At 52.4% G+C, this 23,933-nt stretch overlaps 1 protein-coding gene across 10 annotated transcripts in view; it reads right to left on the bottom strand.

Annotated features, from left to right (window-relative positions):
- Positions 1-23,933, bottom strand: part of ARSG (arylsulfatase G) — a 99,819-nt gene that overhangs the window by 48,719 nt on the left and 27,167 nt on the right. For 7 of the 10 annotated variants that reach the window (XM_043446177.1, XM_043446013.1, XM_043446093.1 and 4 more), the window contains exon 2: positions 3,853-4,482. In XM_043446177.1, coding sequence (XP_043302112.1) covers positions 3,853-4,070 — 218 coding nt within the window. In that variant the 5' untranslated portion in view covers positions 4,071-4,482. Of the gene's footprint in view, positions 1-3,852; positions 4,483-22,764; positions 23,045-23,095; positions 23,625-23,714; positions 23,905-23,933 lie in introns of those variants that run through there. The other 3 variants (XM_043445790.1, XM_043445636.1, XM_043445715.1) reach the window with 3 other exon arrangements.

Here is a 23,933-nt window from a genome sequence, read left to right as displayed (position 1 = left end):
GTAGGTCCTCCTCATTTGCCTGTTTTACATGCAGTGGTGTGTATCTGCTAACCCCAAACTCCTAATCCACCCCTCCCCACCTTTCCCCTTTCGCAACCCTGTTTCTTTTCTATATCTGTGAATCTGTTTCTGTTTTGTAAACAGGTTCAATTTGTTTAGACCCCACATATAAGCGACATCACACAGTATTTGTCTTTCTCTGACTCACTTCACTTAGCAAGTTCATCTCGAAGTCCATCCTCGTTGCTGCAAATGGTATCATCTCACGCCTTCATATATTCATTTACTTTAGGCCATGCCCCTCGGCCTGTGGGATCATGGTTCCGTGACCGGGAATCAACTCTCGCCCCTTGCAGTGGGAGTGAGGGGTCTTAACCACTGACCTGCCGGGAAGCCCCAATATTTCATTCTTTCTCACGGAGGCCACCTCGTCTGTAGTAACGGGTTGCCACCATCCTAGGAAACGAGCCCACAAATAAAAGGAAGATAATAGGAGAGAGAGTTTCTCAAGTCCCCCTTGGCCCCTGTTTGGCAATAAGCGCTCCTTCTGAGAGTCACGGTTCCCCACCAGCGGCCAGCAGGCAGGCAGGGAGAAGCCCGCAGTGAATCAACCCTGGCCTCACAGGAAGCGCGCTTTCCTGTCAACAGAGCGCAGAGTGAAAAGCTGTCGACACAGGCCCGAGGGCCGGTCACAAGGCTGCAACAGCCGGGAGGGAGGGAGGAGAGGCCCCCACGTGCGGCGCCTCTGGTCCCCGAGAGGCCCCTTCTGCTGGGGCTGAGCACGCAGGTGGGGACGGCTCACGAGGAGAGCCCGGGGCCTCACAAATCTCGGTTTAAATAATGGGCCACATACTTCCCCACAAACCCACTCGACATGGAAAAGCAGAAGTCCTTGAGCATTAGGCAACCCAGTTCCCGTTGAGGCTCTGGTCAATGCTACAGATGAACTCTCTCCCCGGGGGAAAAAAAAAAAATCTGACAAGAAAAATCTGGGGTGACATTTCAAAGCACCTGGGCCTCCTGAAGCCCAATTATTGATGAACAAATATTTATGAATTGTCTACTAGGCTCCAGGCATGGAGCAGGAACACAGGGCAGGGGGACAGACAAGGCATTTTTCTTCCTGAAGCCCAGAGCTAGAAGGGCTCTGTGTAGTCTCCTGTGGCTGCCGTAACAGACGACCACAAACTGGGTGGCCTGCGATAACAGAAAGTGACTCTCACAATTTGGGAGGCAAGAAGCCTGAAGTCAAGGTGGCGGCAGGGTTGGTTCCTTCTGCAGGTCCATCAGGAGAGCCCATCCCAGGCCTCCCCCGGTTTCCGAGGGTTGCCTGGCAACCCTTGTGGGTGCATCACTCCATCCTCTGCCTCCATCCTCACTTCACCTTCTCTTCTGTGTCCCTGTGTCTTCTCCTCGTCCTATAAGGACACCAGCGGGTGGGTTTAGGACCACTCTAAATCAAGTAAAGATATCACAGAGATCTTCAACTAATGACATTTGCAAAGACCCTACTTCCAAATATGGTCACATTCTGAGGCTCTGGGCAGACGTGCATTTGGGGCTGATGCTTTTGAACCCCACACAGGTGGTCAGATGGTTAAGCAGTCACCACGGAGAGCAGCAGAGATGATGACAGGGCACACACAAGACAGCCGAGGAAGCCATCCTGAGGCCCTCACATGCAACGGGGAGCCAGGTGGTGAGTGGAAACTAAATAGGAGAGGAGAGTGGACTGGACCATAAAGTTGGACTATTCAGAAGGCTGAGCACTGAGGAACCGATGCTCTCGAACTGTGGTGCTGGAGAAGACTCGTGAGAGTCCCTCGGACTGCAAGGAGATCCAACCAGTCCATCCTAACGGAGATCAGTCCTGGGTGCTCACTGGAAGGACTGATGCTGAAGCTGAAGCTCAGATACTTTTGGCCACCTGATGTGAAGAGCTGACTCATTGGAAAAGACCCTGATGCTGGGAAAGAGGGCAGGAGAAGGGGACAACAGAGGATAAGATGGTGGGATGGCATTACTGACTCAGTGGACATGAGTTTGAGCAAACTCCTGGGGATAGTGAAGGACAGGGAAGCCCGGGGTGCTGCAGTCCATGGGGTTGCAGAGTTGGACACGACTTAGTGACTGAATAAAAACAGACAAGTGGAAAGTGTATCAAGAAAAACTAACCACTATCTATAAAATGGATAACCAACAAGGACCTACTGTGCCGCACAGGGAACTCTGCTCAGTACCCTGTAATGACCCACGTGGGAAAAGAATCTGGAAAAGAATGGCTGTGTGTGCACGTATAACTGAATCACTTCGCTATATACCTGAAACGATCATACTGTAAATCAACCACACTCTAACACAAAATAAAAGGTATATTAAAAAAAGAGTTGGACAAGACTGAGCGACGAACCACCACAACAACAAAAGAACTCATGACACAGATGAGGCTTAAACAGAGGGGAAAGCAGCTGCAGCCATGAGGGGACCACGGCTGGTCCAGAAGGAGGGGCCTGTGGAGGACCAGGCAGGGGATAGGCTGGGCTTGTACGCTGCTCCTTGGAGTTCAGATCTTATCCTCAGGGTTACCAAATGCCTTTGAGAGGCTGGAAACAGGGAGATGTTTCTTGAAACTTCCTCTTGGCGGAGGGGAGATGGATGGATGAGTGAGCGACACCAGATGCAGGGACCGCAGGGTCCCTATCTCAGGAGAAAGCTCTAAGTGAGAGGATGCTCGCGGGTGAAGCTCCAGAGAAGCCCGTGAGCTGTCCCAACAAGCCGGCGGGGGTGATTCCCCACTGGAGGAACTTAACCCTGACAAACGGGATCTGGCCAGTCAGAGCGACCACTACCCAATAAGGAAAACCCAAAGTCTGGAAGCCCTACACTTTTTCTGTCTCACTTTCAAAGAGGGGAAAGCTGCATTGGAACAAAAAATTTATAAACACTTGGACTGGTTCAGATATACACCCCTCTTCCCTTCTGCGGTCTTCAGAGTTTTGTGTGCCATAAATGGACCATAAATCCTGTCAGCTCACAATTAAGTCCTTTGGCCTTTGTATGCCCCACTGACTTTCAGTCACTCTCCAAAGGTCACCTCCCTTAAACTTCCAGGCTGAGGTCCACATCCTCCCCACAGATTCCAAAAACTCCTGATTCAAGCTCATGGACTAGACTGTAATCTGTACTTTGCTTTCAACCTGTCTCCACTAAGAGACCTTGAAGGCAAGGATTTTTATCTTGTTCACCTTTGTGCTTCCACTTCCTAATACACACACACACAGTTAGTGTTATCAGAATCCCTGAGCTGTGAGGACTCACTGTTCTCAAGGCTGGGGCCCTGAGTTTGATCTCTGATCAGGGAACTAAGATCACAAAAGGTTGAGGAGCATAGCCCCCCAAAAAAGTGTTATTGGATAGATGGATGCATGGATGGATGAACGGGTACATGGATAGATGGATGGATGAAGGGGTGGATGGATGAAGGGGTGAGTGGATGAATGGATGGATGGATAGGTGGATGAATGGATGAAGGGGTGGATGGATGGATGGCTGGATAGATGAATGGATGGATGGATAGAAGGATGGATGGATGAAGGGGTGGATGAATGGATAGATGGATGGATGGATGGATGGATGAATATATGGATAGACGGATGGATGGATGGATGGGTGGATGGATGGATGGATTTCTCCATGATGCTGTACTGACTGAAAAAACAATTCATCAGTCAATTACTTAAATCAACACAGACCCATCAACTGCTCTCTAAGTGTTTTTACACAGCCCCCTTCCCCCAGGGAGTCGGGGCAGGACACCCACAGAGACGCCGGCCTGGCAGCCCCGGCTCTCACCTCATTCCTTCTGCAGCCATCTTGTCCAGGTTGGCAGTGTCCTTCGTGCCTGCCCAGTTAGCTCCCAGGTCACCCCACCCCATGTCATCTGCCAGAATGATCACGAAATTCGGTTTCTGGCCTCTTGTTTCCCCACTGAAGCTAAAATCCACGAGAGGATAAAGACATCCCAGGAAACTCAGCCCCACCAACAAGACCTTTAGGGAAAGCCAGGCCATGGTGATTGGGGAGGATTCTGAGTCTGTGAAGTGACACGGTGGTGGAGTTTGCCGGAAGACACCAGGGTGATGGGGATGTCTATCGGGGTGTTGGGGGCTACAGAAACGAGGCCCCCACCTGGAACCCTAATTCAAGTCAGGAGACTCCAGCCCAGCTCTGGGAGGGGGCGGGCAGCGTGCGGCAGTGAGACCGCAGAGTCAGCAGCTGCTCTCGGCCACTTGGAAAACGAGCCCTCAGTTCAGGGCAGTGTGAGCCGGAGCAAGGCCGTGCAGCTGTTCGGGGCTCCAGCTGGCGAGTGCGGGATAAATGCTCACATCTGTGGAACACCTGGACGGTCCAGAAGCCACAGTCCTCCCCAGTCGAGTTTCTGAGTTCCAGATGGTGGAAGGCTTCGTGTGTCTGTAAGGTTTCCTGAAAGAACAGAAATTGACAAGAAAACAGAGTTAAAACTGCCAGTGCAGCTGTGTTTTACTCAGTAGCTTAGGAAATAATCACTTTCCCATGCCAACACATGTTTTCCTTCTTATTCGAGTATTGAACGGGTTCATCAGTTTCTCCACCTGAGAATTAGTGAGGCTAATAATATTTGCAATAGGCCAATGATTACAGGGCTGGAATCAACATTAGGGACGATGTCTGAACCCGCTCACCGTATGCGGGGGAATATTCTGAGGCCCCCATGTTCCCGATCGGGGGGCAGGAGCCAGCACCCCACTCTGTGAAACACCAGTGCTCCCCGACTCCCGCCCCATCATGCTTCCCTGACTCACGAGAAACCAAGTGCAAAGGTGTCAAACCCATCAAGGGCTCTAGAAGGAGGGGTGAGACCCTTACTGCCGCGACCTGCTTCTCCCTAACAGTCAGGCTGTGAGCAGCTTCCCACAGCAGCTCTGTTTCGGACTTTTGGCTGCACCTGCGTTCTCATACCAGGGACAGAACGAGAGCACCGACTCCTGACCACGTGGACTTTATTGGCATTTATTTGGAACTCCCAAATAAAAGAGCAGTCTGTACTTTTTTTTTTTTTGGTTGCGTTGTGCAGCGTGCAGGACTGCAGTACCCAGACCAGGGGTCAGACCCAGGCCCCTTCAGTGGCAGCTCGGAATCTGAACCACCGGCCCGCCAGGGCAGTCCCTCTGTGTGAAGTTCTTGATGAAAAGCTGGGGGAAAAGGGAAGGAAAATAATTAAGTTAATGGTTGGATCTGGGTGGACAGTCCAGGGAGCTTACTGTAGAACTCATTCCACTTTGCTGTACATTTGAAATGTTTCATAATAAAATGTTAGGAAAAAAAATGTCCAAAATGTGTCCCTTTACATCTTGACAATGTAATTTGTAAAAAGAAAATCTTAAGTCAACCAGTGCTTCTCACATTTTGATGCACATACAAATCAACTGGAGAGTTTATTAAAGTGCAGGTTCATTAGGTGAGGCTGGTATCTGGAAACTGTATTTCCAGTGTAGTCTTTGGATCACATTTTGAGTAGCAAGTTGCTTAACGGAAAAAAAAATCAAGGACTTCCTTGGTGGTCCAGTGGTTAAGGATCCAGCTGCCAATGCAGGGGATACGGGTTCGATCCCTGGGCGACGAAGATCCCACATGGTGTGGGGCAACTAGGCCCGTGAGCCACAGCCACTGAGCCACGCGCTGCAGCTACGGAAGCCCGTGAGCCGAGAGCCCGTGCTCCACAGCAAGGGAAGCAACTGCAAGAAGACGCAGCACTCCGCAACTGGAGAGCAGCCCCCGCTCCCCACAGCTCGAGAAAGCCCGCCCGCAGCGAAAGGCCCAGCACAGCCACAACACAACAGACGATTCAGAACAAGCAAAGGGAAGGGTGTCGGTCGCTCAGTCACGTCCGACTCTTTGCTAGCCCACGAACTGTAGCCGGCCAGGCTCCTCTGTCCTTGGCATTCTCCAGGCAAGAGTCCTGGAGTGGGTTGCCATGCCCTTTTCCAGGGGATCTTCCCGACCCAGGTCTCCTGCACTGCAAGCGGATTCTTTACCATCTGAGCCACCAGGCAAGCCACAAACAAACAAAAAATTAAGATTCTGGTCCTAGAAAAAAACAAACCTAACTGTAGGTGATTAACATAACTAGAGATGATTCAGCTTCAGTGGAAAAACACAAGAGCAATGAATCAGGTTGAGTTTTGAGAGACAGAAATGGAAGGTTATGCTTTCAACTGCAGGCTGCAAATGGAAACACAGAATAAAACCATATTACCCCTAGTTCACCTAAAAGCCCTAAATTGACTAGGTTGGTAAGGAGACATAGACTTGAAATTCTGGATCAGATTTTAAACGTCTCTATGGAACACCCAACCTATTAAAGGAGAACCAAGTTATAATAAATAAAGACGCTACTAGGGCTGGGACTTCTCAGGTGGCACTAATGGAAAAGAACCTGCCTGCCAGCGCAGGAGACGGAAGAGAGTGGGTTCGATCCCTGAATCAGGAAGGTCCCCTGGAGGAGGGTGGGACAGCCCACTCCAGTGTTCTTGCCTGGAGAATCCCATGGACAGAGGAGCCTGGCGGGCTCCAGTCCAGGGGGTCACAGAGAGTCAGACACGACTGAGCAACTCAGCACAGCACACACCAGGGCTGGGGTGTTGAGAGATGCCATCTGTGTCCCTGCCTTTGGGGAAGGAATGAACAGAGAACAGATCCAGCCAGCCAACCCAAAGGCCAACCGGCTGGATGGGAGTGGCTGGAGGTATGTAAGATCTGGAAGATCCAGATAAACTCAGAAGGAGAGGCAGATATGCACTTCATCAAAATAAAAGGAATTCCAAGTCAACAGTCATGGTCATCTGGAGGGCAATGAATCAATTGTTCAGAAATGCAAATTCCTCTGTTTTCCAAAAGGAAAGTTAATATTTCAAACTCAATTAGATTCAACTGGTATTTGTTGATCTTGAGGCCCCAAAGACTTCTCCCTTTCTAGAAGAAAAAGCCTTTGCACACGGAGGCAGCCTACAAACACTTGTTGACTTGTCTCACTGTACTGGCTTCTGACCATGAGCAACAGTCAGAGGAAGCTTTTCTTCTTAAAGCCACTTAGCTTGGAACCCTAGAGCCTCTGGTTCTTCATCCATAATCCATTTCAGAATGACCCAACATGAAACCTTCCAGGGAGTGGGGGAAAACCACTGAAGAAGGAAGTTAAAATTAAGGTGGGAACAGAAGTAAACAGATTGTCTTTCTTAAGAATTCTATGATAAAACATTCCTCTGAGGTTTTTCAAAGAGGGTCATTAGTCCTTACAATTTTTATAGAATGGAAATAAGCTAATTTAGCCAGTACACCATCCTTCTCCTCCACGCCCACACCTCCAGGGAGACATTTAATACTTTCCCCCACTTATTGTTTTTAACTAAAGGGAAAAAGCAAGTCAGACGTTCAAAGATTGGTCTCCAAGCCACAAACCCTGATTAAGATCCAGGCTGACATTATGGAAAACAGTATGGAGGTTCCTCAGGACATTAAAAATAGAACGGCCAGACAGTCCCACAATCCCGCTTCTCAGGGTATACCCAGAGGAGAGGAGATTAAGATCTTGAAGAAATACCTGCACACCCGTGTTCACTGCCGCATTATTCACCAAGTGTCCAGTAACGGGTGAACCGGTAAAGAAAATGTGCCGTCTGTCTCACACACACACACCATGGAATTAGTGGACCTTAAGAAAAGAAGGAAATTCTTCTGCATTTATAACAACCTGGATGAACCTGGAGGACGTTCTGCAAAATGAAATAAGCCAGGCACAGAAAGAAAAATATCTCTTGATCTCACATAGTGATCTCACTTCTACGTGGAATCTAACAAAGCAGAACACACAGAAGCAGAGAGGGGATGGTGGTTGCCAGGGGCCAGGGGTGGGGGAAGGGAGTGTGTCAAAGTACAAACATTCAGTTATTTGGAATCAACCACGTCTGGGCACCTAATGTACAGCACGCTGAGCAGAGTTCACGAAACTATACGGCAAACTTCACATTCACTAGCAGCAGACCTTCAGTGTTTCTACCTCCAAAACAATTTTAAAGGTGACCATATGAGATGATGGATATGTTGATTAGCTTGACTGTGGTCATCACTTTATAATGTATGTATATATCAAAACAATACATTGTACAGACAACAAATACAGTTCTTGACAGTGGACATGAACTTGGGCAAACTCCAGGAGATGGTGAGGGACAGGGAAGCCTGGCGTGCTGCAGCCCACGGGGTAGAAGCGTCGGACATGACTCGGTGACTGAACACAGGCAAGTAATCCAGTTTTCATCTGTCGGTTGTACTTCAGTAAAGTTGGGTTGTTATTGCTTTTTTAAATATCCAAGCTGAGGGACTTCCCTGGTGGTCCAGTGGTTGGGACTCTGTGCTTCCAATGCAGGGAGCACAGGTTCCATCCTGGTCAGTAAGCTCTAAGATCCTACAAGGCGCATGTGTCTTAGTTGCTCAGTCGTGTCTGATTCTCTGCCACCCCATGAACTGTAGCCGGCCAGGCTCCTCTGTCCATGGGATTCTCCAGGCAAGAGTACTGCAGTGGGTTGCCATACCCTTCTCCTGACCCAGAGGTGGAACCCAGGTCTCCTGAATTGCAATCAGTCTTTACCATCTGAGCCACCAGGGAAGCCCCACAATGTGCATGGCAAGGCCAAAAATAAAATAAAATAAAATAAAATAAAAATTTAAAAACAAATATCCAGGCTGAGACTTTGAGCTCAGTGTCTTATCTGAGGTCACTTTCCCCAATTTTCTTTACACATCACACTTCCCATCTCAGAAGGGAGTGTGGTCACAGGCAAGGAGCACTCCCGGGGCTTAGGAAGAAATGGGGAGGGACTCCCCTGGTGGTCCCGTGGTTAAGACCTGGTGCTTCCAACGCAGGGGGCCCAAGTTCAGTCCCTGGTCAGAGAGTGAAGATCCCACGTGCTGCTTGGTGTGGCCAAAAAAAAAGGCAAAAAGGGGGTCTCTGGCAATAAAGCCATCACCACTCCTTCCACTGGGTCAGAAGTTACCCGACCACCTTACTCAACAAACCCCTCCGAGGAAGGCCCATCTGTTCCATCAGAGCAGAACTCCCGGATGGCCCAGTGGTTAAGAGTCTGCCCTCCCAATGCAGAGGTGCAGGTAAGATCTCTGGTCAGGAACTAAGATCCCAAAAGCCTCCCTGCAGAGTCAAAGAAAGAAATAAAAGGTTATCTGGGATAGATCTTGCTGGGGAGAGCGCACCCTGCCCTTGTCCTTGGGCCGCAGGAGAGAGAATCTAGCTACTGATCAGTTTTGCCAGGGTCTGTGCTCTTCTCCCAGAGAAGGCAATGGCAGCCCACTCCAGTACTCTTGCCTGGAAAATCCCATGGACAGAGGAGCCTGGTAGGCTGCAGTCCATGGGGTCAGGAAGAGTCGGACATGACTGAGCAACTTCACTTTCACTTTTCACTTTTATGCACTGGAGAAGGAAATGGCAACCCACTCCAGTGTTCTTGCCTGGAGAATCCCAGGGACGGGGTCGCACAGAGTCGGACACGGCTGAAGTGACTTAGCAGCAGTAGCAGCGCTCTTCTCCGCGAGCCCCGGTGTAAAGCAAGGCGCCGGGCCTGCTAACCCTGGTTCTCCTTGGTTCCGGGGGGGACTGATGGGGAAAGGTGCTCCTGACAAGGGGACGATGCAGTCTGCGGGCCAGGAGCGAGAGGCCCGTCACCTAACCCTGGCTCCCCGAGGGGCCCCCGGCCAAGCGGCCCACGAGAGGGCCTCGCAAACAGCTGAAACAAGACAGCCGGCGGCCCTCTCTGGCAGAGCTCTGTTGGTTTTCCAAAGACAAAGCTTCGGATGAGCCGAGGCCAAGAAAGACACAGGCCCGGGGAGGGAGGGGGGCGGGGGGGCGCGATCTCTGGTTGCAGAGCCCTGGTCGGAACGCGGGCGGAGGGGGCGCTGGCTGCAGCCGCGAGTCACGCGGGGGGTCCCAGGACACCAGCTGCCCACGTGTGTCCAAAATGATCCGACATCACCCATCGGGGGACGCGGACCGAGGGACGGTCTCAATCCGGGCGCTGTGCTCCAGCAGGGAATGAAACACGGACCCCACTGCCCGCCTGGCACCCCCTGGTGGGGCGGGGGAAAGGGTGGGAAGATCCCCGGGGGCGAGTCAGGGAGAGCACGAACCCAGAGGGGGCCAGGAGCGGGCAGGCGAGCGGCTGTGGGTTTCGGGAGGTCAGGGGCGGCCCCACCGAGGAGCGGGCCTTTCCAGAGGACCCGGGAGAGAAGCGAGCAGGACTCGCGGTTCTGGAAGGTTCTGCCAGGGAAGCACGCGGAGCAGAGCGCAGGGCGGGGGCGGGTGAGCCCCGCGGAAGCAGCAGGGCCCCCCGGGCTGCCTGGCTGGGGCCCCGGTGCGGCGGGGAGAGGACGGGGTGAGGCTGCCAGGGGCCCAGGGCGCAGCGCTAAAGGCGGAGGCGTGCCCGCCAGCAAGCCCTGGCGAGAGCACCGCCTTCAGGTTTGCCTCGCCCTCCGCCAAGCCCAGAGCCGGCGAAGATGCAGCTGACTTGGCGGCCGGCGTCAGGTGGTTCCTCACCGTTGGGCGTGATGAACCTCCTCAGGGCTACTCCTTGGTCCTGGGACCCCAGCGTGTCACTCTGGGGCCGGCCCAACTCGGAAAGATTCCCTGAGTGCCTATGGTGGGCCGGGGCAGGGGGGACTTGCCAGGTGCTCCAGTGGGACTCGGCTGGATCCCTGATGGGGAACCAAGGTCCCACCTCCCTCTGGGCAACTAAGCCTGCACGCTGCAAGCAGAGACCCAGTGCAGCCAAAATTAAGAGGAAAAAAATGGAGTGGGGGGGCGGGGCTTCGGTCTCAGTTCAACCGAGGATGCAAAGGAAAAGCTTTGTTTTCTGTTATGTATTTTTGTTTTACTGAGGTATCACTGACACACCCCTGTCTAAGTCTAAGGCGTGCAGCGTAAGGACTGGACAAACGTATACTGTGAAATGATGACCACAATAAATCTAGTTAACATCCATCATCTCCTATAGATACAAATAAGAGAGACAGAGAAGAAAAACAAATGGTTTTTCCCTTGTAACGAGAACTTTGAGAATCTTCTCTCCTAACAACTTGCAAATATCCCACAGGGCAGGGTTCCCTACAGTCACGTGTCATCCGTCTCATCCCCAGGACTCATTCATCTTCTAACCAGAACAAAGGAAATCTTTGAATACCTCCATCCAAAGTGGGAGAAGAATTCCACTTAGAAGACTGAAAAAAAATTTTAAGGGACTTCCCCTGTGGTCCAGTGGTAAGACTCCACACTCCCAATGAACAGGGGAAAGGTTCAACCCCTAGTTGGGGAACTAAGATCTCAAATGCCACAACTAAGATTGAAGATCCCCGGTCCCAGTGCAGCCAAATAAATAAGTAAAAGTATTTTTTTTTTAATTTAAGCTTGAAGACGTCTAGCCAGACCCTGTTGCTGGGAACATCAGCTTCTGTGACCCCAGCAATGCCAGGGTACAGATGACATCCTGCCTGGCTTTCGGCTGGAACCACCTGTTGGGATCGGCCCAGGAGGAAACCACGTGGCAGGAGCCAGTCTGGGAGAGCAGAGGTGACCTGAGGTCACACCTCTAAACACTCAGCAGGCTGCAGAAATTATATCTGGGTCCTTGAACACAGGTCAGAAAAACAGAGAGTAGATAGGCCTCTGAACAACATCCTTTCTCTAAAACTCCATCCTCCACTGGGAAGAAAAACCATGAGGGGGTAGGATCCAATGAAAGACTTTCATCAGGAGGGACAGGAGATAAGTACGGAGGGCTGATTCACTCTGATGCACGGCAGAGACCAGCAAAATACTGTGAAGCAATCACCCCTCATTAAAAATAAACTTTAAAAAATACTTTGTTAAAAAAAGAAAAGGGCTTACAGTCAGTTACCTCAAATCCACTCCCTTAAAGCCTCCTTGCCAAATGTTTAAGGACATTTTACAAAGCAATGTTTACCTATTACTTACCAAACTTCTTGTAATGGAACTTGTCAAACATACGAAAGTTGAGAAACTCACACATACCCACCCAACATCTAAACTCAACAGCCGTCAGCACAAGGCCGCCCCCTCTCCCAGTTCCCTCACTCACTCTCCACTTAAACTGCATCATTTGCAAACAAATCTCAGACATCATGTAACCTCATCGACAATCATTTCTATATGCTCCTCTAAATTATAAGAACTGTTTTTTAATATACTTAAATTCTCAGTAAAGCCCCCCTTTAAAACATAACACAGTAATTTGTGTTCACCATCGAAAACCCAGTGAATGTTGCAATGTCCTCAAAGTCTCACTATTGGTTCTGGGTTTGTCTACAGTTTGTTCTGGACTCCCCCAGAGGCTCGGCAGTAAAGAATCCGACTGCAATGCAGGAGCCACAGGAGCCTTGGGTTCGAGCCCTGGATGGGGAAGATCTCCTGGAGAAGGAAATAGCAACCCACTCCAGTGTTCTTGCCTGGAGAATCCCATGGACAGAGGAGCCTGGCGGGCTGCAGTCCATGGGGTCACAAAGAGTCAACACGACTGAAGTGACTTAGCACAAACAGTTTGTTCTAATCGTGATCCAAACAGAGTCCGTTCTGCACTGCACTGAACTCACGTGTCTCTTCTCATTTATATGTTCCTCCTCTCTCTTCCCTACAATGTATTTGTAAATAAATTTGGTTGTTTGTCCTGTAAAATTTCTGATCTGGCTGACTTTACCTCCATGGTATCCCTTAAAATGTTCCCTGGAACTCTGTTCTGTTAATCTGTAGATCTATAAGTGAGACTAAATTCAGGTGAGTTTTCAACTTATTTTCTTATTCTATTTATTAATATTTTATTAATTTATCGGCTGCACTGTGGGCCCTGTGGGATCTTAGTTCCCTGACCAGGGTTAGAACCTGAATCCCCTAGTTGGAAGTGGGGAGTCTCAGCCGATGGCCAGCAGGGACTCTCTCAGATGAGGTGTATTTTCGGCAGGAGGGGGGACAGGCCGACCTCATGCTTCTGTTTCCCCCGGTAAGGCTGGTCAAGGGAGTATGTATCAGAGTTCTATTTTTTCCTTGTGTCATTTTTGCATGAGAAGAGGGAAAACTTTCTCTTAAATGCTACTGGAAAAGACCCTGATAATGGGAAAGCTTGAAGGCAGGAGGAGAAGGGGATGACAGAGGATGAGGTGGCTGGATGGCATCACCGACTCGATGGACATGAGTTTGGGCAAGCTCCGGGAGTTGGTGATGGACGGGGAGGCCTGGCGTGCTGCGGTCCGTGGGGTCGCAGTCGGACAGAAATGAGCGACTGAACAACCACCACAGCGACAACTGTCTTTTCTATTTTTGTGGATTTATTTTCTCCCCAAATCTGCACCTCTGAAATGAATTATGTGAGATTTCACTACGGACTGAATGTTTGTGTCCTTTCAAAATTCTTCTATTGGTGGGGCTTCCCTGGGAGTCCAGGGGCTAAGGTTCTGAGCCCGCCATGCAGGAGGCCCGGGTTCAATCCCTGGTCGGGGAACTAGATCCCACCTGATGCAAATAAAATTAAAAAAAAAAAAAAATCCCATGTTTCGCAACTAAGACCTTACGCAGTCATATAGATAACTTCACGTATTGGCGCCTCTCCCCTCATTAGGACAAACTTGCAGAGCCGCCTCCGGGAGACAGTGCAGGTTAGATGAGGTCGCAGGGCACAGCCCTCCTGAAGGGATTCGTGCCCTTGCAGGAAGAGTCAGGAGAGAACTTGCTCTCCCTCTCACAGGTGGAGACACAGCGAGAAGGTGTGACGGCCAGAACCCTCCTCAAGAGCCAAGTCCACCTCGCTCTTAGACCTCCACCCTCCAGAACTGAGACAGACAGGGTTGTTTTCTCGGCTACCCGGTCCGCGGGGTTCACTCTGGCCGCCCACACCCACCCAGAGACTAAAGCTGTTTTATCTGAGAAGCTCTAAGGCTGAAGCCGGGCAGAAGTAAGGATAAGCCCAAAAGTTAGGGGAAAAAATAAATGCTCAATCCAGGGACTTCCCCGGCGGTCCAGGCCTAAGGACTCTACGTTCATTGCCATTTGCTGTTGCTCGATCCCTCACTCCTGTCTGCCTCTCTGCGACCCCATGGACGGCAGCACGCCAGGCTCCTCTGCCCTTCGCCATCTCCCGGGGCTCACTGCCACAGGCCGGGGCTTCATCCCTGGTTGGGCAACCGAGATCCTGCAGACTGTGTGGTCCTGCCCCTCATTCCCGCCCCACCCCCGGCAAAGAAGGAAAAAAAAAAAGTTCATTCCAGTGAAGTAGTTACTTGGCAAATCTGCCTTCTGTAGAACTGACTTTCGGGATGTGTTGACATTGACTGACTTTGCAGAACATGTGTCCAGGCTCCAGGAGAGTCATTCCTTTGCCGTGTGACTTTGGATAAGTTGCTGAATCTCTCTGGACCTGTTTCCCAACTTGCCTGAAAAACAGGACCACAGAAAAGTCCCTCCACCCCAAACCCAACAGTGAGCATGAAATAACCCAACACAAGGGCTGGCTCCCAAGACGTGCTCAGAGATGTGGGCAGTCGTTCTCCCCTCCCCCAACTGTCTTGAAGATAAAGAGATAACAGACGTGAGAACACTCTGAAAAAAGCACTGTGCAAAGCCAAGGCATTACTGCAATGGCTGATAAGCAAAACGATTCGGAGAACAGATGGTGAAATCCAGAGTGCCTGCAGCCACCGGCCGAGTGCTTGTCCTGACTCTGCGCTGCTGGATTCTTTACCAGAAAAGGTAAAGGATACAAACACTATGCTTGCCACCAGGACACAGGGAAGAGTCGCCCTGACTGGCATCTTCAAAGCTCTGAGCCACGTCCTGGTCGCGCAGTCCTACGGCTGTCAGGGCCATCCTGGGAAAACCTAGAGGGTCTCTCTGCCCCCGGCAGCCTCCGGCGACAGCCAGCGTGGTCTCGGGAGCAGGCAGCCTACCAACGCGTCAGAGCAGCGGGAGGTGAAGTCAAGACGCAGAGGGCATGTGAGGGGAACTGACTCTCTGCTGATGCTGACGGAAAATGGGAGTTACATAATGCCATTTGCAGCGACACGGATGGACCTAGAGAGCATCACAGCAAGTGAAGTCAACCAGAGAAGGACAAATGTCACATGATATCATTTATATATGGAATAATAAAAAAAAGTACACATGGGGCTTCCCAGGTGGTTCAGTGGTCAGGAATCTGCCTGCCAGCGCAGGGGACACGGGCTTGATCCTGGGTCCCGGAAGATCCCCTGTGCTGTGGAGGAGCTGAGTCTGGGAGCCAGGACGACCAAAGCGCCCGAGCGCCTGAGCTCTGCTCCGAGATGCTCCTGCTCGCTGCGACAGAGAGACCGGCGCAGCAGTGAGGCCCCAGCATGGCCAAACCGAGTGAGCTTCATCAAGGGAACAAACGAACTCATCTGAGAAACAGAACTACTGACTGAGAAAACAAGCCCACGGTTAGCAGGGCTGGGGGAGACTGGGGCGGATGTGTGTACACTATTGTACGTAAGACGGGCTTCCCCGGGGGCTCAGCTGGTAAAGAATCCGCCTGCAAGGCAGGAGACCCTGGTTCGGATCCCTGGGTCGGGAAGATCCGCTGGAGAAGGGACAGGCTACCCACTCCAGTGTTCTGACCTGGAGAATGTCATGGACTGTATAGTCCCTGGGTCACAAAGAGTCGGACACGATCGAGCAGCTCTCACCTTCACTTTTACAACGACCTACCCTAGCGCACAGGAGACTACTCAATGCTCCGTAATGACCTACGTGGGAAGAGAATCTAGGAGAGAGTAGATGCACATCCACGTATAACTACCTGATTCACTGTGCTGAATGCCCGAAACTAACACAACACTGTGAATCAACGATACTCTGATAAAAAACAGTTTTTTTAAAGTGGGAATTACATTCTAACATCAGAAACGCCCAAAAGGACTAACAGTCACTGACACAGAGCCAGATGCTCCCGAAGGAAGCGGCCCCAACTCTAAGATGGGAACCCCGCAAGAGCACTGCCCAGTCCGGTCACCCAGCCCAGAGTGGGTTCAACCCATGTTTGCCAGACAGAATGCCTCTGTCTAAACTGAGCTACAACCTAGCCCCGCTTCCACCCCGAAAGCTCAGCTTCACCTCAACACTTCCCTAAACCCAGATGACCTTCCTCGGCCTGGAGACTCTCACTTGCATAAGCACCCTTGTTGCAGCGCCGCTTAAGGTGACAACCACACGTGTCCTCCCTCCTGAACTAAAGAGTAAACACATTGAGAGGACGGACCACATCCTCTGAGGTGTGGTTTTGCGGCCTGGGAAACTACTGCATTTGCCAGTGTGCATGGGTGATGGGCAGAGGCTGTGCTGAGGGAGGAGCAGCGGGTGTGGCCGGGAGGACCGGTGGGCTCCCTGCACCTGCCCCGCGCCGGATCCCGACCCAGCATCAAACTCAACTGCGGCTGGCTCACTGCCCAGAGTCCACCTGCCAACACATGAGACACAGGTTCGATCCCTGGGTCAGGACGATCCCCTGGAGAAGGAGTGTTCTTGCCTGGAGAATCCCACGGACAGAGGAGCCTGGCGGGCTAGAGTCCATGGGGTCACAGAAGTTGGACATGACTTAGCAACTGACAAGAAGGAGGCCAGAGCCCTCCACCGACCTCGGCGCGGGGGCCAGGTCCCACCTGGCCTTGTGCCCTGCACGCAGTCCTGGAGCCCCCTCCCAGCTTCACTGTGTCATCCCGTCAACCTGCCTGCCAGTGCAGACACGTTAGAGACCCAGACTCGATCCCTGGGTCAGGAAGATCCCCTGGATGAGGAGATGGCAACCCACTCTGGTCTTCTTGCCTGGGAAGTCCCGTGGTCAGAGGAGCCTGGCGGGCTAGAGCCCAGGGCCCCAGAGTCAGACAGGACTGGAGAAACTCAGCACGCAGGCACACATTATCCCCTCTCCGTGGATGAGCAGAGTGAGGTCCAGAGACGTTAAGTAGTTCACTCAAGGCGACACAGCTGTGAGGGCAGACCCAGGACTCCCAAGCCGGGCCTTGGAGTCCACGTCCACACGCATCAGAGCATTAATAGCAGGGGTCCCCAACCTCTGCAATCTGATGCCTGATGATCTGAGATGGAGCTGCTATAATAGTAACAGAAATAAAGTGCACAATAAATGCAATGCACCTGAGTCATCCCCAACCATCCCTCTTCCCGGGTCCCTGGTGCCACAGAGGCTGGGGGCCCCTGGATCAACCCCCCAGGCACACAGCCCCCTGCCTGCTTCTCAGCCCACTACAGGATGGGGCTTTTTCTTCTCTGGGAGAACTCATCCCGGACAGCAGGAAATCCCATCTTTCTTGTCCTCATATTAACGTGCTTCTTATTCATTGGCCTGAAGATGTTTCTGATGGCGTATCCTCTGAAAGAACGTGGGAGGGGATGTCCCCGGCGGTCCAGTGGTTAGGACTCTGCTTTCACTGCCGAGGGCCTACGCTCCATCCTTGGTCAGGGAACTAAGATCCCACAAAGGGTGTGGCATGGCCAAAAAACACAAAATAAACTAAAAAAATGTTGGGGGGAAAACAATAAGCCCCTTCTGCATTAACTCACGCTGCCCTAGCAAAATAGCACAGACTGTGTGCACGTGTGCAAGCTCACTCATATCCGACTCCTTGTGACCCCGTGCACTGTAGCCCACCAGCCTCCGGGGTCCATGGGATTCTCCAGGCAAGAATACTGGAGTGGGTTGCCGTTTCCTTCTCCAGGGGATCTTCCCGATTGAACCCGTGTCTCCTGCACTGGCAGGCGGGTTCCTTACCACTGAGCCGCCTGGGAAGCGCAGGTGGCTTAAACTAGAAATGTGTCTCCTCCCGGCCCCGGGGCGGGAGGCCTGCGGTCAGGGGACTCAGAGGTCGTGAGGGCCGTCCTCCTCATGGCAGCTCCCCGTGGCCTTTGCTCGGTGTCTGCTCAGACTTCTCTAACCCTTTCTCTCTCTCTCTTTGGCCATTCCCCTCTGCACGTGGGATCTTAGTTCTCAGACCACAGATTGAACCCATATCTCCTGCCTTGGAAGCGTGGAGTTTTAACCACTGGACCACCAGGGAAGTCCCTCTCTCTTCCTATAAAGCCACTAATTCCATCATTTGGGCCCTACCCTATGATCTAATCTAATGCTAATTCCTCTCAAAGGGTCCATTTCCAGACACTATAGCCTGGGATGGGGACCGGAGGGCGGGGCTTAGTCTGAAAGGGGAGGAGCGCAGACATTCAGCCCCAAACCCTCCGTTTTAAGGTACCTTCAGTGCTTCATCACAACTCTAAATAGGCACAAAAGGTCATTCCAACTGTATTTAATAGTATCACCTAAACTATTAAACCACTTTTGTCATGTATCCAGTGTCATAGAAACACCACAGCATTGTGAAAACCACCTTTACTCATTCTTATTTATCTACTTATTTATGGCCATGCCACGTGGCTCGCGGGATCTTAGTTCCCTGACCAGGGATTGAACCCGGCCCCAGCAGTGAAAGCGCCCAGTCCTAACCACTGGACCGCCAGGGAATTCCCACCATTATTCATTTAAAAATGACTTGGTTCTCGTTAGGTTGGAAATTTTCTTTCATTTCACTCTTTTTTTTTTCCAAAACTCATTTCCATCTTATCGTGATATACTTGTATGCTGGAAAGTAGTTAATTACCTTATCCTGTTTTGTGCTGTTTCTGCTAAGTCCCTTCGGTCGTGTCCAGCTCTTTGCGACCCCAGGGACCGCAGCCTTCCAGGCTCCTCTGTCCATAGGACTCTTCAGGCAAGAATACTGTGAGTGGGCTGCCATGCCCTTCTCCGGGGGATCTTCGTGACCCAGGGCTCGAACCCTCATCTCTTGAGTCTCCTGCATTGAGAGTTCTTTACCACTCGCACCAGCTGGGAAACCAGACTTTATATATAAATTGAAATTTGCTTATGCTTTGCTCCAAGTGTAAAAAAAAAAAAAAAATCCCTTCTAGATTAAGCCACTGTCATTATTACTGTAAGTCATTTATAATCAAACAACATATTATAAATTGTGACAGGTTATCATTAAGCACAAATAACGTTCTTGGAAATGCATCTTTAACGAGATGCACTTGGGGGCTGGGCCATACTGACTTGCAGAGAGGAGTCTTCCCTGACAGAACATTTTGATCTTCCCCCAAGAGGTGTTTACAGCTGGGGCAGCGCACCCTGGTGAGACCTTGGCTCCGGTTAAGTGAGAGAAGGCCCACTGCGCAGGAATAAACACCCGGCCTGCACCATGGTGGGCTCTCACACAAATCAGCTTAGAAAAGAGCTGATGTTCAGAAAAGCGATCCCCCCACACCTGCACCTAGGAACATATTTTCCCCTTGGCAAATCTTCAGATTTTTCACAAAACATGCATTTCTGTTTGAAGGTCACTCAGTTTAGTCGCTCAGTCGTGTCCAACTCTTTTCGACCCCATGGACTGCAGCACACCAGGTTTCCCTGTCCATTACCAACTCCCAAGGCTTACTCAAACTCATGTCCGAGTTGGTGACCGTCTCATCCTCTGTCGTCCCCTTCTCCTCCCACCTTCAATCTTTCCCAGCATCAGGGTCTTTTCCAGTGAGTCAGCTCTTCGCATCAGGTGGTCAAAGTATTGGAGCTTCTGTTTCAGAATCGGTCCTTCCAATGAATATTCAGGACTGATCTCCTTTAGGATGAACTGGTTGGATCTCCTTGCAGTCCAAGGGACTCTCAAGAGTCTTCTCCAATACCACAGTTCAAAAGCATCAATTCTTCGGCGCTCAGCTTTCTTTATCTTTCAACTCTCACATCCATACATGACTACTGGAAAGACCATAGCTTTGACTACATGGACCTTTGTCGACAAAGTAATGTCTCTGTTTTTTATTATGCTGTTTAGTTTGATCACTTGAAGGTCACTGCCTTTCTTCAAACGATCAGGTGGGTCTGGGTTGGGGGACTCCTATAAACCTCAAGATAAACCCAGTACCTCTGCCTGGAAAATCAAGATTTCTAGAGGTTAAAGTCCGTGACGTTCTCTGCTGCCTGCAAAAGCAGATACTAAAAGTTTTAAAGGAAAAATTTGTGTCCATCGAGGGATTTCCCTGGTGGTCCAGTGGTTAAGAACCTGCCTTGCAACACAAGGGACCTGGGTTTGACCCCTGGCTGGGGAGCTGAGACCCTATGTGCAGCCGGGGAGCTAAGCCCACAGGCCACAACCAGAGAGAAGCCCACGCACTGCAACTAAGACCCAACACAACCAAAATAAGTAAGAAATAAGTGTTTTTAAAAATAAAATTTTAAAAAATCTAAAAAAAAAAAAATTGTGTCCATGGAATACAAGTGGTTGGATCACGGGTGCCTGGGGCAGGCATGAAAGGGGGAGATGGGGTGGCAGGCGGGTCACCAAGGTCTCCCCACAAGCCCCCTCCAGATGTCCCCCTCTTCACTGGCTGCTCTGAAGACCCAGCACTTAAAGCAGGCCTGCGCCTCCCTGAGCTCCAGACAAGATTCCTTTCAGTCTACTTACCCCAAGTTGAGGTTCTCACGGGCTGGTAAATGCAGAGAGCTTATTTGCAAGCCAGGGTCATATCTGCCTAGCAACCCAACGTGAAGACTAGAAGGACTCGGCCTTTGGCTGGGACCAGGCAGGCCAAGTGAGCACAAAGGAATCTGTTCTCATGCAAATAAATCAAAGCCAGAGGGTAGAAAAGAGCCCTGCGGACAGCTCTCTGGAGCCAGCACACTTCCAGAGGTGCTGCGGGACCGCCTAAGGGCCTCATGATAGCCTCGGCGCCTGCAAGTGAAGGCCGGGGCTCTGATGCCTCCGGGTTGCAACATACACAACAGGAGGGGCGGAGGGGGCGCTGAACTCAGAATTTAATTTCCTGATTTTTCTGGTTCTGCACTTCAGATTCCAAAGGTCCTTCTGTTCAGGTTCAGAACTAAACAGAGTTAGTTTTGTTTGGGGGCGGTTGGTGGGGTAATTGATTCACATGGTAATACAGTGCTTTCCCTAGAGAAGAGAAAAAAAAAAGCAGGGTTTCCACCCTTGGTCTCACTAGGATCCAGGGAACAAGGTGAAACCAGCCCCTAACCAGGGTGGGCAAAGGTCACAGGCTTGTGGCTGGCAATACTGGACAGAGGTTGGGTTCCCAGACGCCCCGCTTCTGTTCAAACACAGGTGGCAAATGTCATACCTGATGAGCTTTCGTTGCAAGAACGCCAGCGCATCTGCACCTTGGCAGAATCCCTCTCGCGCTCTGTGCCTCAACCTTCTCATCTGTACAATGGGGACAAGTGTCAACTGCAGAAGGCCAGTGCCGGGCTTCCCAGGCGGCGCTGGCGGTAAAATACTAGACCGCCAGTGCAGGAGACTTGACAGACTCTGGTTCCGTCCCCGGGTCGGGAAGATCCCCTGAAGGAGGGCACAGCAAACCACTACAACATTCAGAGCCTGGCGGGCTACGGTCCATGGTGTCACCAAGAGTCCGACACGACTGAGCACACAGACAGATGGGCATAAAGTCAGATCACACGAATGGCACCCGATACAGGGAACAGCAAAAGTGAAAAAAAGACCGACTAATAGGTGGTGGTGTTCCGTCATTAAGTCGTGTCCAACTTTTTGCGACCTCACGGACTGCAGCACGCCAGGCTCCTCTGTCCATCATCATCTCCCAGAGTTTGCTCAAATTCATGTCCAATGAGGCGGTGACGCCATCCAACCATCTCATCTTCTGCCGTCCTCTTCTCCTTTTGCCACTGATACGTATAATTAATATTAATAAAATAGCAACCCATTATTATTATTATTATAGTTATGGCCTTCCAAAAGCTAATCATTTCACTTGGTCAAAGACTCAGATGTTTTTTTCCCAAAGGTTCATTCGCCCCCAGGGCTTTCTACACTTTTTGTCTAATTTTTAAAACCAAGCAGCTGAAGGATCGAGATCCTGTGACTTGCCTGCAGTCGCTCAGCCATGATTAATGGATTGCTCCCTTAGGCTCCTAAGCAGGTCTCAGAACACTATGTGCTGCGTCATGTTGAATATGGCATTTCCACACTCGGAAAGGGCTGTGTCCTGACGCGCTGTAACATCCTAAGTAGCAAGGATTATGTTTCCAGGCACTCCTGATTCAGCATTAAGTGCTTGCATGCTGGTGGTTAAAATCAGGGTCTAAATATCATAACGGTAGTCTTCGAAGAACAACTCGAAAATGTTATCCCCAGGCGGTTGGACCCGATAAGGCGGTTGGACCTGATAAGTCACAAGTAGCAGTGACAATACGCAGTTACGGCTACTGAGGGCTCACCATAAGGCAGTCTCTGGGATCCGTACTTTACCGACATCACCCATCACGCCCTCCGGTTCTGGAAATACCACTACTGTCCCCACTCCATAGATTTGGAAATTGAAGCTCCAGGAATCAGGCTGCTTCTGCAAGGCTGCAAAGCGCACCCGCGGTCCCCAGCGCACTTTCCCGGTCCCGAGGGAGCCCCTGCGTCCTCAGAGCCCGCTCCTGTGCCACCCCTGACCCGCGGAACCCCGACCCGAACCACCAGAGAAAGCAGGCAGCGCCTGCAAAGAGATCGGTATTAGGACTCGGACCGCCGACTCCGCCCGGCGGCGACCCTCCGTACACGCACCGCCAAACTCGGGTCTCCCGAGTTGCAGACATCAGGACCACATTCTCCGAACCCAGACAAGGGAGCGGCCGGCGGGTGCGGGGAAAGAGGCCTCTGTTTCCCAGCAGGTCTTCACGAGGCCCCGGGGACCCGAGGTTGACGCCAGGCTGCCCAGCCTGGGGCCCCGCGGCTCCGAAACACACTGCTTTGTCCCCGCCACGAGCTCGTAACTGAGGTTTCCCGAGCATCGTGTGCTGAGTGCACTCTGACCCTGGGGTTTGGGCTCCCGGACGGGAGCGCGCACCCCCTCCACGTCCCCGCCGAGCCCCCCGGGAGTTAGGCGGCCGCGCACCTGCGAGGACGCCGCCTCCCGCCCGGAGGGGAGAACGCGCGCGCCCCGGGCGGGGGATGCTGACTCAGCCTGGCCGCTCGCTCACATCCCCGGCGCGCCACGCGATGCTGTCGCCGCTGCACCAAAGGGGGTGAAGCGAGGCGCCCGTGCAGCCGGGCCGCGAGTTCCCCGGGGCCTCTACGGCCCCCGTCGCCCCCGCCAAGAGGAACCACGAGCATGCGCTAGTTGACGAAACCGGGGGAAGTGGGCGCGGGAGGAGGAACTCGGGGTCCCCGGCGCCGCGCGCGCGGCTCACACCCAAACTGGAAGGAACCTGTTCTGCCCGCGGCGGGCGCGGAGCAGCGGGCGCGGAGCCGCGAGCCTGAGCCCTGCGGGCGCGGGCAAGGCCGCGCAGGGGGCGCGCCGGGGACCCGCGGGCAGGGAGGCGGCCCGCGGGACCCGCGCGCCCGGCCGGAGGTCCCGGCTTTCGGCGCGGACAGCGCCCGGGTCCGGCCAGGCCGGGAGCGCAGGGATGCACGGGGCCAGGAGGGGCGGGGGACGGCGTGTCCAGGATGCCGGCGGCCGGGGCGGGGGCGGCCCTGCGGGACCCCGCGGCTAATCGGAACGGCGAAGCCATTACCTTCCGTGACCCCCGGCCCCGGCTCCGGGCGGGCGCGCGCCCGGCACGGCCTCGTCCACGTGGGCCGGCGCGCGCACGCCAGGCCTCCTTGGCGGCGCTCCGCGCTCGCAGCACATGGTCGGCGGCGCGCCCCCGAGGCCGGCGGAGACCGGCTGCAGCCGGTATAGGATAAGCGATAGGCAGCGGCGCGGGGCCGGGGCGCGGGCGGCCGCACGCACG

The sequence above is a fragment of the Cervus canadensis genome, chromosome 1, assembly GCF_019320065.1.
Source record: "Cervus canadensis isolate Bull #8, Minnesota chromosome 1, ASM1932006v1, whole genome shotgun sequence".
Taxonomy (NCBI): Eukaryota; Metazoa; Chordata; class Mammalia; order Artiodactyla; family Cervidae; genus Cervus; species Cervus canadensis.
Note: the sequence above shows the minus strand (reverse complement) of the source record. Positions and strands in the feature narration are given on the sequence as shown.